Genomic DNA, 15,285 nt, shown 5'->3' on the forward strand with positions numbered 1-15,285 from the left:
TCTAATTTAAAACTAAGCCATTTTAAGCCTGATATGCAGATGAGCCACAGGCAATAAGACAATCATGGGGATCTTTAAGAAAAGCTTGCCTTATTGGAAATAACAACTGTGGATTATGATAGACTAAAATGTGCAAAATTTCCTTTGCCTGTGCATAGGAAAATAGATCTATATTTTATCCCAAGTGGCTTTCTAAAAAGTGCATAGCTTGACAGCTGTGAGTGATGCTCAGACATTAGTAGTCTATTAGAACAGCAGAAGCCTAATGCAATGTGTCAGTAAGTGCAGTTAACCAGTGCAACATTGTTCTACTTCTACAATAGTGAATAGAAGCCCTATGTTCAGAAAATCCTTTTCAGTTATTTGTTGTACTATTAAAAAGCACACAGCTTTTGAGACAAACCTCAGAATATGTTTCAGGAGATTTTAGGATTAAGAATTTGCCCTTCTTTCTGTTAGAGAAATATATTAAAGGGGATATAAAGAGTGACTTTCCAGAAATGATGGGCACTTGTCATATTTTTGAATGCTTGTGATATATATCTATATATAAATTATTAAGCAACAAAATACCCAAACAATATCATTTTATAGAATCACTGATATTAATTTGCATATAAGCGAGCATAACCCCCCAAACAGGGTTGCAGGCCTTGAGAAAATGGATGCTTTGGAAGCTGGTCTCTATGGCTTTATAGCCTGTTGAAGTTCCTCCCCTCCCCAAATCCATCCACCCCAGGTTCCCCCCCCCCCTCAAATCTCCAGGAATTTCCTAACCCAGAGCTGGCAACTCTACCAAAAGACATTTTTTTGAAGGAAAAAACCATTTAAATTATTGATTCTGTGTAGTAGTTCATATATTTCCTCAGCAAGCATGCATATCAACTGCTTGTTTTGACCAATAGAGTATATTTGTTTTCAACCAAGTAGATTCTAAATCTAGGGATATAAGACAGATCCTTGGCCATACAACCGGCATGTCGTTCCACAAAATTATCGGTTTAGGAACAAGACATCTGTTTTCTATTTCAAAGCTGTCTCATCACATGGAAGGATGCTAAGTACAGTCATGTGAAACTATCTTATATCAAGTCAGATCACTGGCCCAAATAACAATGTTGCCAGCCTCCAGGTTGGGGCCTGGAGGTATTCCAAAATTGTATCTGGTCTCCAGACTAGAGATCAGTCCCCCTAGAGAAAATGGCTGTTTTGGGGAGTGAATAATATGGCATTATTTCCCACAGAGGTCCCTCACCTCACCTAACCCCACCCTCCCCAAGCTCTGCCACAAAATCTCCAGAAATTTTCCAGCCTGGCGCTGGCAACCCTAGTCTGCTCTGCCTGGCAGCAACTCTCTTTGGGTAGCGTTTTTTTCACATTAAGTACTACCTGATCTTTTACAAATTAGTGATGCTGAAGACTGAATCTAAGATCATGAGAGGGAGGGCAGGAAGGGTCACATCACTGCTTAGTCCTTGTGGTCTTTTCTTGCTCAGGGAAAATGCTTATCACCACTTTGGGCTCAGAAAGCAGTTTTTCCCAAGCCAGTTTGGCCACAGATCCTAGAGGTGTTTTTTTTTTTGGGGGGGGGGCATCTTTTGAGCAGTGGCTCACAATCTCTTTTATCTTCCTCCCCCACAACGTACATCCTGTGAGGTAGGTGCGGCCCAGAGTGCTCTCCTCAGAAGCTGCCCCTTCAAGGACAACTCTACCAGAGCTATGGCTGAGCCAAGGCCATTCCAGCAGCTGCAAGTGGAGGAGTGAGAAATGAAACCCAGTTCTCCCAGATAAGAGTCTGCACACTTAACCACCACACCAAAATAAAGTGCACAATTGTATCATTCTGAAACCATCACACACGCACCCTGGTCTGTGGAAAAACTGTCTTCCACAAAACTGGTCCCTGGTGCCAAAAAGGTTGGGGACTGCTGACCTATATGACCTGTATGAATAATCCTAGTGAGATGTAGACTGCATCATGCAGGATGGCATCTCTTGCTTCTTGATGCCTGTGATGAGTCGCCAGTCCTTAAGTCCAGTAAATAGCCCACAACCAGGGTTGCAACAGGTCTGCAGAAAAATATCCTGCCTCTTTAGTGGAAGAAATGGGCATTGAAGCTTTCGGTGGCATGGAGGTAAATAACATCGCCTTGTGAATAACATTCCATTAAGACTCCTTTAAAGGAACAGGAAATTTTCCTCCAAGCAATTCTCAGCCTTACCCACAGCAGTAAAGACAATATTTATATTACTTAATCTTTGGTCAGATATGTTTGCACATGGGTCACTTTTACATTGGAAAGCAGCCATTAATTCAGTGTGCTTTTCGGTAGCCTGTGATTAACATTTAAAAGATGATAGGTGTAGACTCTTAACATGTTTGTATTAAGATTTAAGATGTTAACTATGTTATCTTTAACTCTAATTTGAAAGTTCATAATATCAAAATCCAGTTGTTTGACAGGACAAGTCATAGCAAGGAGTTCCAGGAGCCGCTATTAAGGAAAAAACAGGGCAAGACATTATTGAATTGAGTTGATATATTCAGTTAATGGACCTTTTAAACATTATTGCAGCCGCATGCTTGGTGAGGTGGAATGCAGTAGGAAGGATGAATTATACAAACTTTTGTAAGGATATGACAAGTGGCATTTTTTTCCCCAGTTGTCCCTTTCCACTGCAGCTCCCCACACCATTCCTAAGGTCCCCTTGACCCTCAGAAGGACTTTAAAATGGCTTCAATAAGTGGGGGTTGTGTGGGATCCAATGCCCAGTTCTTTAACCAAGCCATGAGTCATTTAAAAAGTTGTGAAAGAAAGACATTCATGCGCTGGAATATATATACTTACAAACAAAAAAGAAGGGAAGTAACAACAAGATTTATGTCCTTTGCAGTCTCGCCATACCATCTCTCCCCCCCATTCATATTATAGCGAGAAGATCAGGTCTGTGGGAGTAGCATAAGAATTTAAAATGCAGTTGGGATACATTTTGTCTGCTTATTCAGAAAAGACCTTTAAATATCCTCTTTGTAACACAAATGTTCCTCTGAACATCCTTGCATACAGCACAAGTGGTTCTTTCTTTTCTCTGCAATGTGTTCAACTTGGGAGATGCTAAATTAAAAAAAAAATCACCACAAATTTAGTCTGTCATGCCTCTTAGGAAACAATATAAATGTACATTTTTCTAATACAGGTTAAATTTATTTCCAATGTTGTATCATACAAAGTAAATACAGAGTTGACACAAGGATAGAGTTAAAATATTTTTAACTGGACTATATCTTTTCTGCCAATATAAGTATATTTCCACACTGCTGTTCCCTCATTACACCCAGCTTTTTTATTGGGGGTGTCCATTGAATTTCAGGGGCAGTGTTTCATGAGATGTGGTGGGCTGTATCAGGAGGAAGAGGTGGGGATTGTGTTGTATTCAGTACTTTTACACAATTCAATTGATTTAATTTATGTAAATTAGATTGCAGTTCAAATATAAATTATTTATTTATTTATATTTCGATTTGTATCCCGCCCTTCCCACCGAAGTGGCTCATGCACATGCACATGAAAGTTTTACCCAGAACTAAACTTTGTTGGTCTTAAAGGTGCTGTTGGCAGGGCCAGCTCGCCCACTAGGCATACTAGGCAGTTGTCTAGGGCACTGAGAGGATGGGGGCGCCGAATTGAATCCACCCCGCCCCATGCCCCAGGCAAGCGCCTAGTTTGCCTGCCTCTGTCTGCCGGCCGCTGCAGTTGCTGTCAAACCCGCCCTTCCCTTCCTGTTGCCCCCCCAGGCATGGTGCCCACTCTCTCCTTCCCTTCCCTTCACACTCCCCCAGCACACTGCCACCCTTGCCTCTTCTGCTGGCCTGCTGCTGCCACTACTGCTGTCACCACCCAACCTTCCTTTCCCTTCCCTTCACAACCCCCGTGCGCTGCCCGCCCATGCCTCCTCCGCCGGTCTGCTGCTGCCTGCCCTTCCTTTCCCTTCCCGTTGCCTCCCCAACCGCACAATCATAGCACGCCACACCTGGGCCCTGCCGGTCATGGTGCAGCTTGTATCTTATCTTTTGAAGGATGGGGGATCGCTTGGGGGAGGAGGCAATGGAAAGGGAAAGGAGGGGCGGGTAGCACGGTGAAGGTAACGGTGGTGGGCCGGTGGAGGAGGCATGGGTGGGGGGGGGTGCAACGGAGTGCAGTGCTGCATTGCAGCGCTGTTGGGGACGGCAGGGGGCAGCTGCCTAGGGTGCTACATGCCCTTGGGCCAGTGCTGGCTGTTGGACTCAAACTTTTACTAGCTCCATTCAGATGCTTCAAGTTCAGATGCTTGTGTATAGAGGTAACTAGATTGCTGCTGGTCCCATTGCAGGATTTCCATACATATAATTGGATATCTGCATGGAGCACTGTACAGCTTATTTGAGAAATCGGGGCCTTGTTTTTTTTGCCACATTCCCAATCATGTACAAAAGCATATGTTTATACAGCTCACTGCAAACAGTTGTCTGTACATGGAAATATATAGACACTGGGGCAAGCAGACTTAGTCTCATTTCCCTGAATGAATATAGAGTGATTTTTTTTTTTAAAGCATGCACAGGATTACTGTGTCTTTCTAACATGTACATGCACCAAACCAAGGGGTGTATGGGTTTACTACACTAGATGTTACACACGCATTGTGTCTGTGATTGTTTTTTTCACGTGAAAATTATATTCATCGAGGAAAAACATTTAATGACATGTCCTTCTATTAATGGTCATTGCATTATGTTCTTTTATTTAAAAGGAAGTTCTGTGTCCTGTGCCGTTCTCACATATGTGATTTCTAGCACATCAATTATTAAAAAGCTAGCAAGAGCTTTTTAGCACAATAGCAAGTGTTGTTAATACTGTAGAGGAGAATCTTGCATAAGGAAGTTTTGAGAAAAATGCTGGAGATATGCCCAGTCATCGCCTATAATTGAAAACTGTTGGGCAGTGAGCTGCAATAAATAAAGGGTTCTACAGTTTAAGAGTATGAAAATATAACTCAAACAGACTGTTAAGAGTTGCAGCAGAACTTTTGATATGCAAATCATTTCTACCTCAATTTATTGTCTTATGGAGATATATTCAGGGGAAATCTAGCCATAGTCCAAAATGGATTCATTGTGTCTAAAACTGACATTTTGATATTGATCAACAACTTGGAAAACATGAGGGAATTTGGCAAATAAGTCTAATATTTTTTCAAGGCAAATGAAAAACACCTTGCAGAGTTGTTACAAGTGATCTTTGCTACAAAGGTAAGAAAGAAAGTGAATGTATTGTATGTTAACAAGCACATTCACTTTCCATGTTTCCTAGGTACATGTTACTTTGCCTATTATGACTTCTGTATAACTCCTTTCTCACTGTGAGAATTTAATTTGAAGCTGAACTTGCAAGAACACATGCAGCTGCCTTATAGCGAGTCAAATTATTGGTCTATCAAGCATAGTATAGTTTAGTGTGTTCTGACCAGTAAAGGCTCTCCAAGGCCTCAGGTGAAGGTCTTCCATATCCCCTACTACTTGATACTTTTAACTGGAGATGTCAGGATTTAAATCTGGTATCTTGTGTGTGTAAAGCAGATGTTCTACCACTGAGCCTCAGCTCTTCGTCTTTTGTTTGAGCCTGGATAAAGCATGTGAAACAGTTTTCTGAAATAAGCGCCTGAAATATCTGGAGCAAAATGTAGACAATTGCAATGAAATTACAAAAAGTTACCTGTTTTCTCTTGTGCTTTTTAAATGAAAAAAAAAGCACCTATGCCTGGGAAGAGCTCATAGTTTGATTGTCTCACCCATATACAAAATGCTGAGCTTTTTGGAGAAACCACAAAACATAATTTTTGGAATGAAAGATTATTGTAAAGCTGCCAGTAAGCATAATGCAAAAGAAAAAGTAGTAAGATCTACCTCACATCATTATGCTGTCATGCCTGAAGATGTTGCGGTAGAGACTTCTGCATGCTCAAGGAGCTTACCATATCATTCTTTTTAGGACAATGGCTGTCCAAATTTGAGCAATATGTTCCCATAATTTTGTTTTGCTAATTTCATGTCTCTCCAATGCAGTCATTTTGATGTTAGGCAGCAAATGTAAGATATTTTGATTACTTCCATGGTGCTTATGTTTTTTAATGTTTTATTGCAGGGGAATTTATTGTGCTTAACATTTTTTGTAAAGGACATAGTACTATGGAAATGGAAGGATTACCTCCCCCACCACCCCCTGCAGGTAATCAAAAGGATAAAGTTGTACTTCTTTTCAAATTTAGAATATTTCTGTGTTTTGTCACTTCCTAATTTGTTTTTTTTTCCCCCTTGGGGAGGGATTCAAGTATTAACATTTTGAGTTATAATTTTTTAAAAAAACAGACTCATGTTTTCTTGTGTTTGGGCATAATATAGGCTTTGGTGTGTGTGTTTAATACGATGAGATTCAACCCATTAATTTCATGTATTGGCAGTAGCTTTCCTGAACGAAACTCATTTTTCCAGTCGTTAAATATCATGCCTGGGGTATGACTTCTTTTATTCTTGGGTGCTGTAAATTTTGGAGGCTACTTAAATGGATATATTTTTCTTGGGGGAAGAAATAGTTGTGTGAGTACACCAATGCATCTAGTATTATTTTTAATAAAATATATTGTAATATCCATTATGGAAGACAGCTTCAGGTAATGGGTGCGTAGGATGGGGCCAAATCTGGTATAGGAATATGATACATGCAGAATTCCCTGAAGACTCTTCTGAGGTATGCTAAATTGTTGTGTGTGTGCAGGGCCTTTTCTGTGCAGGAATGCAGTTCTGGCTGGCTTGTGTCAGGGTGTGTGGCCTGATATGCAAATGAGTTCCTGCTGGGCTTTTTTTGACAAAAAAGCCCTGTGTGTATGTGTGTGTATTAAATAGTGCTTTAAAGCTAACTTTTCCACTTGATGTTGGTTATACTGGGAAGTTCCAAACCGTGTTGTCGATTATTTTGTGGCTTTTGAAAGCAGGAATTGAGAACATCATACTTCTGCATGACTAAGCCTGCTTTGGCACTGTATGCAAGAATATTGCCTAACTGAACTAAAGGGATTTGATCTTTGCTTGTGCTGCATTTGTTTGTTAGCAATGCCCATTTGAGCTTGCAGACTGTTAAAAAGGATGGTAAAACTGAAGCCAAGCTTAGAGATGAATGAGAGCAACATCTGAATTGTAATTATGAATAGTCTTTTGTTTGGGAAGCTGTTAGTTGCTTGTTTGGTGTCTGAACTTCTGTTTGAAATAGAAGGACAGAGATCCTGTTGCTTCTCATAAATAACAGTGAAAACAAATCTATTAAAACAAATCATTGATATTTTATTTAAAAACACACTCTTTACAAGAGGAAAGAGAAATAGACAGTATTGTATGAAAGTACATTGTTTAACTATTTCTGTTTTGTTTTTTTTCCAAATCCTGCCTCTGTCTGAAGGGCTCAAAGCAGCTAGAAACTGGTATTACATAAACAAGTCAAACAAACTGCACAAATATTAAAAGGAATTTTTAAAACCCAATCTATTAAGTCCACCAAAAACTAAATACAGCCCTCCCCATATACATTTCCCTTCTTTTAAAAGTATAACCATCCACATTAACAGTAATAGCAAACAAGCCTTATGCTGCTAGCTATTCAAGAAGGCTGCACAGAGAAAGGCCTGACTTTTGGTGGAGACAAGCTGGGCAAACTGCGTGGAAGTAAAGTTGCCAGCTACACAGGAGAAACATGTCCTGTCCCTTTCATAGAAGTTTAATGAGTGGTAATCAGCAGTTGAAGCTTTTCATGGCATGAAGTTCAATAGCATCACTTGTTAATTGCTTGTAGATCAAGGTTATATTGAATTTTTAGAAACTGGCAACCCCAGGGAGAAAGAACTGGCAAAAGAAAGCACTAGACAGATCTAAAATGATGTGTGATTTCATACTGTGGACCTTCAGTGACGTGGTCCCAGTTTATGAAGGGCTTTAAAGGTGATAATCAGCATCTTGTTTCTAAGATTTCTACTCAGATATAGAAATGCTTATTTTTCTTTCTATTAGAATTATAGTAATTTTGGTTGCAATCGTTTCAGGCTAATCATAAGTTTGTCTTTTCTATCTTAAGTTCACATTAAAGTTTAGAATAATGAGCATGGGGTGTAAAAGTTACTGCAGATCATAGAGATGTTATTCCTTATATTGTACTTTAAATTAGATCAGGAGTTAAATGATATGGCCTCAACATTTGGTTGTTAATAGGTTTAGAAATTAGAATTAATACATTTACAGTACATATACTTATAACCAGGACTTTTTTTGTAACAGGAACTCCTTTGCATTTTAGGCCACACACCCTTGATGCAGCCAATCCTCCAAGAACTTACAGGGCTCATAGTACAGGGCCTACTGTAAACTCCAGAAGGATTAGCTACATCAGGGATGTGTGGCAAAATATGCAAAGGAGTTCTTGCATATAACATGATCTAAAAGAAGCCCTGCATATAACATGATCTAAAAGGTAGTCAATTAAGATTAGAGGTATAATTTGCAAAGTGAAACATTCACACTGTACATCACCTGGAAATTCAAGAAAACATAAGAAGTACTTTGGTCAAAGAAAATGAATGAAATAAGTATTGGTATCTGTAATGAAACTGATTTAGGTTGAATTAATCATAAACAGTACAATATAGAACCACCTTCTAAAAACAGCAAGATGAAACCAAAAATAAAACTAAGGAAATGCAGTATGTGGGTAAACCACATGGATCCAAAGGGCCAAACTCCTGGAGCAGGGGTCACTGGAGATAAATGTGTGAGGGGGAGGTATTTGTGAAATTCCTACATCGTGCAGGGGGTTGGACTAGATGACCCTGGAGGGTACCTTCCATGTCTATAATTCTACTTCAAAGAACAGTCTTCTTGTACTTTTGTGTGTATGTGTGTTAAGTGCTGTCAAGTCTCTTATGGTGATTCTATGAATTAATTACCTCCAAAACATTAACAGCCTTGTTCAGGTCATGCAAACTGAGAGCCATACGTTTCTTGATTGAGTCAATCCATCTCATGTTAGGTCTTCCTCTTTTCTTGTGCCTTCATATTTTCTGAGTATTATTGCTATTTCAATTGAGTCTTGCCTTCTCATAATGTGACTACGGTTGCCAATCCCCAGGTGGGGGCAGGGGATCCCCCGGTTTGGAGACCCTCCCCCCGCTTCAGGGTCATCAGAAAGCAGGGGGAGGGGAGGGAAATGTCTGCTGGGAACTCTATTATTCCCTATGGAGATTTATTCCCATAGAAAATCATGAAAAATTGATCCGAGGGTATCTGGGGCTCTGGGGGGGCTGTTTTTTAGGGTAGAGGCACCATATTTTCAGTATAGCATCTAGTGCCTCTCCCCAAAATACCCTCCAAGTTTGAAAAGGATTGGACCAGGAGGTCCAATTCTGTGAGCCCCAAAAGAAGGGGCCCCTATCCTTCATTATTTCCTATGGAAGGAAGGAATTGAAAAGGTGTGCCATCCCTTTAAATGTGATGGCCAGAACTCCCTTTGGAGTTCAATTATGCTTGTCACAGCCTTGATCTTGGCTCCACCCCTAATGTCTCCTGGCTTCACCTCCAAAGTCCCCAGATATTTCTTGAATTGGACTTGGCAACTCTAAATGTGACCAAAGTATGATATCAAAGAATTCGGGTTTTCACGGCTGGTAACATCATTAGGGTTTGTAGAATCTTTCGGGATCAAGTGCCATGTTCTACTGGAGAAAGTTTTCCTTCCAGACGTTTCATTCTCAGCTGCGGAGAACATCCTCAGTGGCGTTGCAGCCGGAGCAGGCGCTCAGACCTTCTTGGCTGCTATGCATTGAGTGCACATCTTCCTTATCTTCAAACCCCTTCCAACCTTCCCAGCAATTAACACAGAACAATGGTCACATTCAACAGCCAGTTTCCTTATCACTACCCTTCCAGGAAGCCCCACCAAACAATGGGCACATCCACAAAACAATTGCCCTTTCATCACACCCCCTCCAGCCTACAAATAGCAGCTCTCCAGCAGCCCTGGCCCCACTCAATGCACAGCAGCCAAGAAGGTCTGAGCGCCTGCTCCGGCTGCAACACCACTGAGGATGTTCTCCGCAGCTGAGAACGAAACGTCTGGAAGGAAAACTTTCTCCAGTAGAACACGGCACTTGATCCCAAAAGATTCTACAAACCCCAAAGTATGATAGTTTAATCATTTTAACTTCTAGGGAGCATTCAGGCTTGATTTGATCTAGAGCTTACTTATTTCTCTTTTTTGCAGTTCACGGTATCCATAAAACTCTCTTCCAACACCACATTTCAAATGAATCAGATTTCTTCCTGTCAGCTTTCTTTATTGTCCAACTTTCACACCTCTACATAGTAATATTGAGTTGAGGCAGCGGACACTGCCTTCTATTAGCTCCCCCCTGCCCACCCCCCGTGATCTTGGAGATCTGATGGAGATCTTGGACCTGATTTGGTCACGACTGTCAAGGAAATGTTTTTCAAGTTATGTATTTTAGTTGTTTTTATAGTGTAAATTTAAATATTGTTTTAATGTCAAATTTCTGATGGAACCTGCCTTGAGTCTGCTTGCGGGAAGGGGGAATATATAAATCTAATAAAATAAATATATAAATAATAGGGAATACTATAACATGATTTAGCTTTATTTGGGTTGCCAGCAACAGATCCTCACACTTAAGAACCTTTTCTAGCTCCTTCATGGCTACTCTTTATTTCTTGGTTGCACTCCCCCTTGTGGTAGATGATGGAACCAAGAAATAGAAAATATTTAACAATTTGGTTTCATCATCTTTAAGTCAGGGGTGTCAAACCTACGGCCCATGGGACTAAGATGGCCTGCCCAGGGCTTTAATCTGGCCCACGGCTCTGTTCCCCCCTGACACCCACTGCCCTGCCTGTCCTTACCCTTCTGAGCTCAAGCTCAAGCTGCCACTGAGTACAGGAAGCAGAGGGTGGGATCGCAAAACTTCCAAGCTCCTCTTCACAGGCAGAAGCTCCTCTGGGTTCTTTTGAAAAACATTGCAACACCAAAAAAAGTTGCAAAATGTGTAATGGATTTTACATTCCCAGATGTGTCTATCTGGCACTAGAGACTTTAATGGAAAACGCATTCTGTATTTTCTTTGAACTTTTTTGGTTCTGCAATGTGTTTCAATGGAGCCCATCCAAGTCAGTTGGCATTCTTGGCCCCCATTATCTCAAAAAAGCCTTCAAGTCCCTCCCATCTCAAACTGCCCTATAAAAAAAAGAGAGACGCTGCCTGGGGAGCCATTGCCACTGAATAGATGTAGGGGCTGTGGGGGGACTTGCAATACTCAGCTAATACATATTTTCCTAGGCTCAGGGCATTTTCTATTTTTTAGTTTATATTTTTAGTTTCTGCTGTGATCCTTGTACTTTTTATTGATGTTTTATTTTAAAAAATTGCATTGCCAAATGCCACTATTTCCCCAACTCTCCATTTTATGCAATCATCTTTTAAGGATGGGGGGGAGGTTGGGGAGGTATCAGATATCAAAGACTGTTAAATACACAACATATTGCAAGTGTATTACTGTTTTAAGTATGTTTATACTTTAAGTTTAAAAAATATCTTTATATGTGTTTCTGTATTTTAAAAGTTTATGTATCTGCTACCTGGCATAACATTTTATGAGACACATGGTCTAGCCCAACAAAGTCTGATTTATGTCAGATCAGGCCTTATAACAAATGAGTCTGATACCTCTGCTTTAAGTTGTGTAATTCCCAGTTGTCTCTAGTTTTGTCTTTTAGATGTTTAGCTATAATCCCATTTTCTGCTATAACCTTCTGCTAAAATCCTATTTTCTGCTATAACCTTCATCAATAGTTGTTTCAAGTACTGCTGTACCTTCTGCCACTAGTGTAGTGTTATCTGCATATCTCATACTCTGCCTTTGATCTAAATCACTCAACCTTCATCTAAATCTAATCCATTTTTCTTATGATATGTCTGTGTATGGTTTGGAGAGATAGGGAAATAGAAGTACATCCTTGTCTGACACCTTTGCCAATTGGAAACCATATGTTTCTTCATATTCTGTTCTAACAGTCATCTCTTGTCCAGATTACAGGTTGCTCATTAAAACTGTCAGATGTTGTGTGGTTCACCCATTTCTTGAAAATCCAGCCATAATTTTTCATTATCCACACAGTCTGTGAAACACAAGCTGATTTTCTTCTAAATTCTCTTGTGTGCTTTAGTAACTAATATAAATGTGCAATATTGATCCCTAGTGCCTCTTTTTTTCTGAATCCAGTTGAACATCTGGCATTTCTCATTCCATATATGGTAGCAGTCTTTGTTGTAAGATTTTGAGCATCACTTTATTTGCATGAGAAATTAATAGTCCGATAGTTGCTGCAACCTTTGACATTTCCTTCATCAAAATTAGAATGTAGATTGATAATTTCCAGTCTGTGGGCCATTGTTTTGTTTTCCATATTTGCTAGCATGTTTTTGTTAAGATTTTTTTTTAAATTTATAATTTCATTAAAATTTTTATTAAAGAGAACTGCCACAACTCTTACATTTATTTATTTATTTGGGATTTATATCCCGCCCTTCCCACAAGTGGCTCAGGGCCACTTGTTTCATTTCATACATAATGAGATTCCTTAAAGCATTAATTTTCTACTAGTTATTACAACGATCTTATTCTTATTGCGATACAACAAAATTTGCACTTTGTTAAGCTATTCAACTAAGAATCAGTTAACATGAATACAACAAATAAAAAATAGAACCTTAAAATAAATCAGTGATTGATACAGAGCATTATCTAGAAGAATTTGTTGTTGCATAAAGAATGAAACTACAGGAAACCAAGGTGGTTTTTTGTTAAGATTTTGATGGACACCATTATTATAGCTTGGATTAGCTCTTTTGATATTCTGTCTACTCTTGTTGCTTTGTTTATTCCAATTTCCCTGTTTACCTTTTACTTCACTTTCTAAAACTGTAGGTTCTTCTTCAAAAGATTATTTTTGAAGGTTTCCAAAGTAAGAGATGATCAGAAGTGGTTTACCATGTCCTTTTTCTGCACAGTACTGATCAGAGTTAACTGAAGTGGCATGGTTGTTATCTAGTGTCACCTTCTATTATGGCTGTTGTCCAGAAGCCAGCTTTCATGGATTCCTTTACTGTCCATTCTCTTCTGCTTATGTGGACATTGATTCCTGAAGGGGGTGGATGGATCCTTGACTGGTGTCTCAACTGTGATATGGTAGTGTGCATAGACTATATTAATGTATCACAGTAGGGTTACCAACTTCCTCATGGGACCTAGAGGTCCTCAGAATTACAGCTGGTTTCCAGACTATAGATCGCTTGGGAGAATGGCAACTTTTGAAGGCAGTCTGTGGCACCATATCTCCACTGAGCTTCTTCTGCAAACACCAGCCACAGATCTCCAAGAATTTCCCAAGTCAGAATTAGCAGCCCTACACCATACTGTGATTATGCCTTGAAAATCAGATAATCCAAAAGATTAAGCAATAAAGGTAGATGTAATTTAATCTTTATATCTAAAAGAGACATGTGGCCCCCATCTGCAGATATCTAAATCTGTGGATCAGAGCCACACAGACATTAAATATTTTCCTGAAAATTTGGAGCCCACCAAGAGTTTGCAGGGGGGAAAACCTGAAATCTTTTTAAAAGTACATAATGGGGTTTGAGTCACCCTCCCCAATAAAAAAGTGTTCTCTGCACAGAGGGTGTCCTTACTTCTGCAGAGTTGGCATTGGTGTCTGGGAGCTGCTCCGAGAGTGATAGCATTGGTGATGCTCCAGGTCATGGCATTGGCAGTGCTCTAGATCAGTGGCCCCCAACCTTTTTTGCACCAGGAACCGGCCCTAGGACCGGCGCACCCACGACGGCCCCAGGGCCGGCAGGGTGGGGGCACCAAATTCGGCATCTCCCTCATCCGGTGCCTCCTCCCCCCTCCGTTTTCACAACTTTAAGGCCTGGGAAGGGGCAGTGAAACGTATCCCCAGCTCTTTAAAGGCCAGCCCCCTCCCACACTGATCAGCTGATTGGCAGGGGAAACTGCGGTGAGCGACCCGCTGAAAAAGCAGCACTGCCTTTGTCTCCTCCTCACTTCCTTCCTGGGCGTGGGAAGAAAGTGGGGAGGAGTCAAAGGCAGCGCCGCTTTTTCAGCGGGTTGCTTGCCGCTGCTGCCATGGTTTTCCCCGCCGATCAGCTGATCAGCTGGGGGGGTTGGCCTTTAAAAAGCCGGGGAGGAGCTTCACTGCCCCTTCCCGGGTCTTAAAGTTGTGAAAACGAAGGGGGAAGGAGGTGCTGGGGGGGGGCTGCACAGTGTTGTGGGGGGGTGGGGCAGCAAGGCTGCACGGCCCAGTTGCTAACAATCTGCAGCCCGGGGGTTGGGGACCCCTACTCTAGATGTCATGTGGAACCACGCCAGACTTAGCAATCAGGGAGCTGTTCCAGGTCCAGAGCAGCTTCCAGACTTTACAGCTGCTGTGACCAGCACCAGAGCAGGCTGCTGAGGCCTAAAACTGTACCAGGCTCAGAGATGGGGGAAGGGAGGATAGGATCGCCCCGCCCACAAGTCTCGCAGCAACAGGAGATAAAGGTTAGGGGGAAGAAGGAGAGATGGAGAAGAAAGGGGAAGGGTGTCAGAGGAGAGGAGAAATAGAGGAGAGGGAGGTTAATGGAGATGGGGTGAGTGGCAAAAGAGAAAGGGCAAGGGGGGAAATGGGGATTGTCAGAGATGGGGTGAGGCAAAAAAAAGTAAAATTTTACTATTCAAAATATCAGAGGGAGTAGAAATCCTATAGAACTGAATCACTGCAAGTAAATGTGGGTGCAAAAACAACCACCACCACTGACCCCATTTTCTTCCAACCCATAAGATGACCCCTACTTTGATTTGGCTGATCTTGCAACTTGGATCCACACTATCAAGACCAGACTACATTAATTTAAATATTGAAATACTCTGGGTTAAACCCTGGGATTCTTGCTGAATACATTCTATTTTGGCTGTGCAAGAAAAAGGGCAAGATATTTTTTTGTTCCTGTGTGATAAAGCAGTTCTATCTTGCTGCCATTTGTGATCTCAAACCTTCAGCTTCCTTTTAATCACTTAATTGTGTGAAAGAACAGCCAGTGATTGAGAACAGCTGCAGTTTTATTCTCTGATGCCAAAAGCGAT

At 41.0% G+C, this 15,285-nt stretch overlaps 1 protein-coding gene across 1 annotated transcript in view; it reads left to right on the forward strand.

The window, feature by feature from the left end:
* ARHGEF10 (Rho guanine nucleotide exchange factor 10) overlaps nt 1–15,285 on the forward strand; it is a 138,500-nt gene that overhangs the window by 6,221 nt on the left and 116,994 nt on the right. The window contains exon 2 of the mRNA XM_060234889.1: nt 6,183–6,266. Within this exon, the coding sequence (XP_060090872.1) occupies nt 6,227–6,266 (40 nt within the window). The 5' untranslated portion in view covers nt 6,183–6,226. The remainder of the gene's footprint in view (nt 1–6,182; nt 6,267–15,285) is intronic.

Source organism: Heteronotia binoei, chromosome 1 (genome assembly GCF_032191835.1).
Source record: "Heteronotia binoei isolate CCM8104 ecotype False Entrance Well chromosome 1, APGP_CSIRO_Hbin_v1, whole genome shotgun sequence".
Lineage (NCBI taxonomy): Eukaryota > Metazoa > Chordata > Lepidosauria > Squamata > Gekkonidae > Heteronotia > Heteronotia binoei.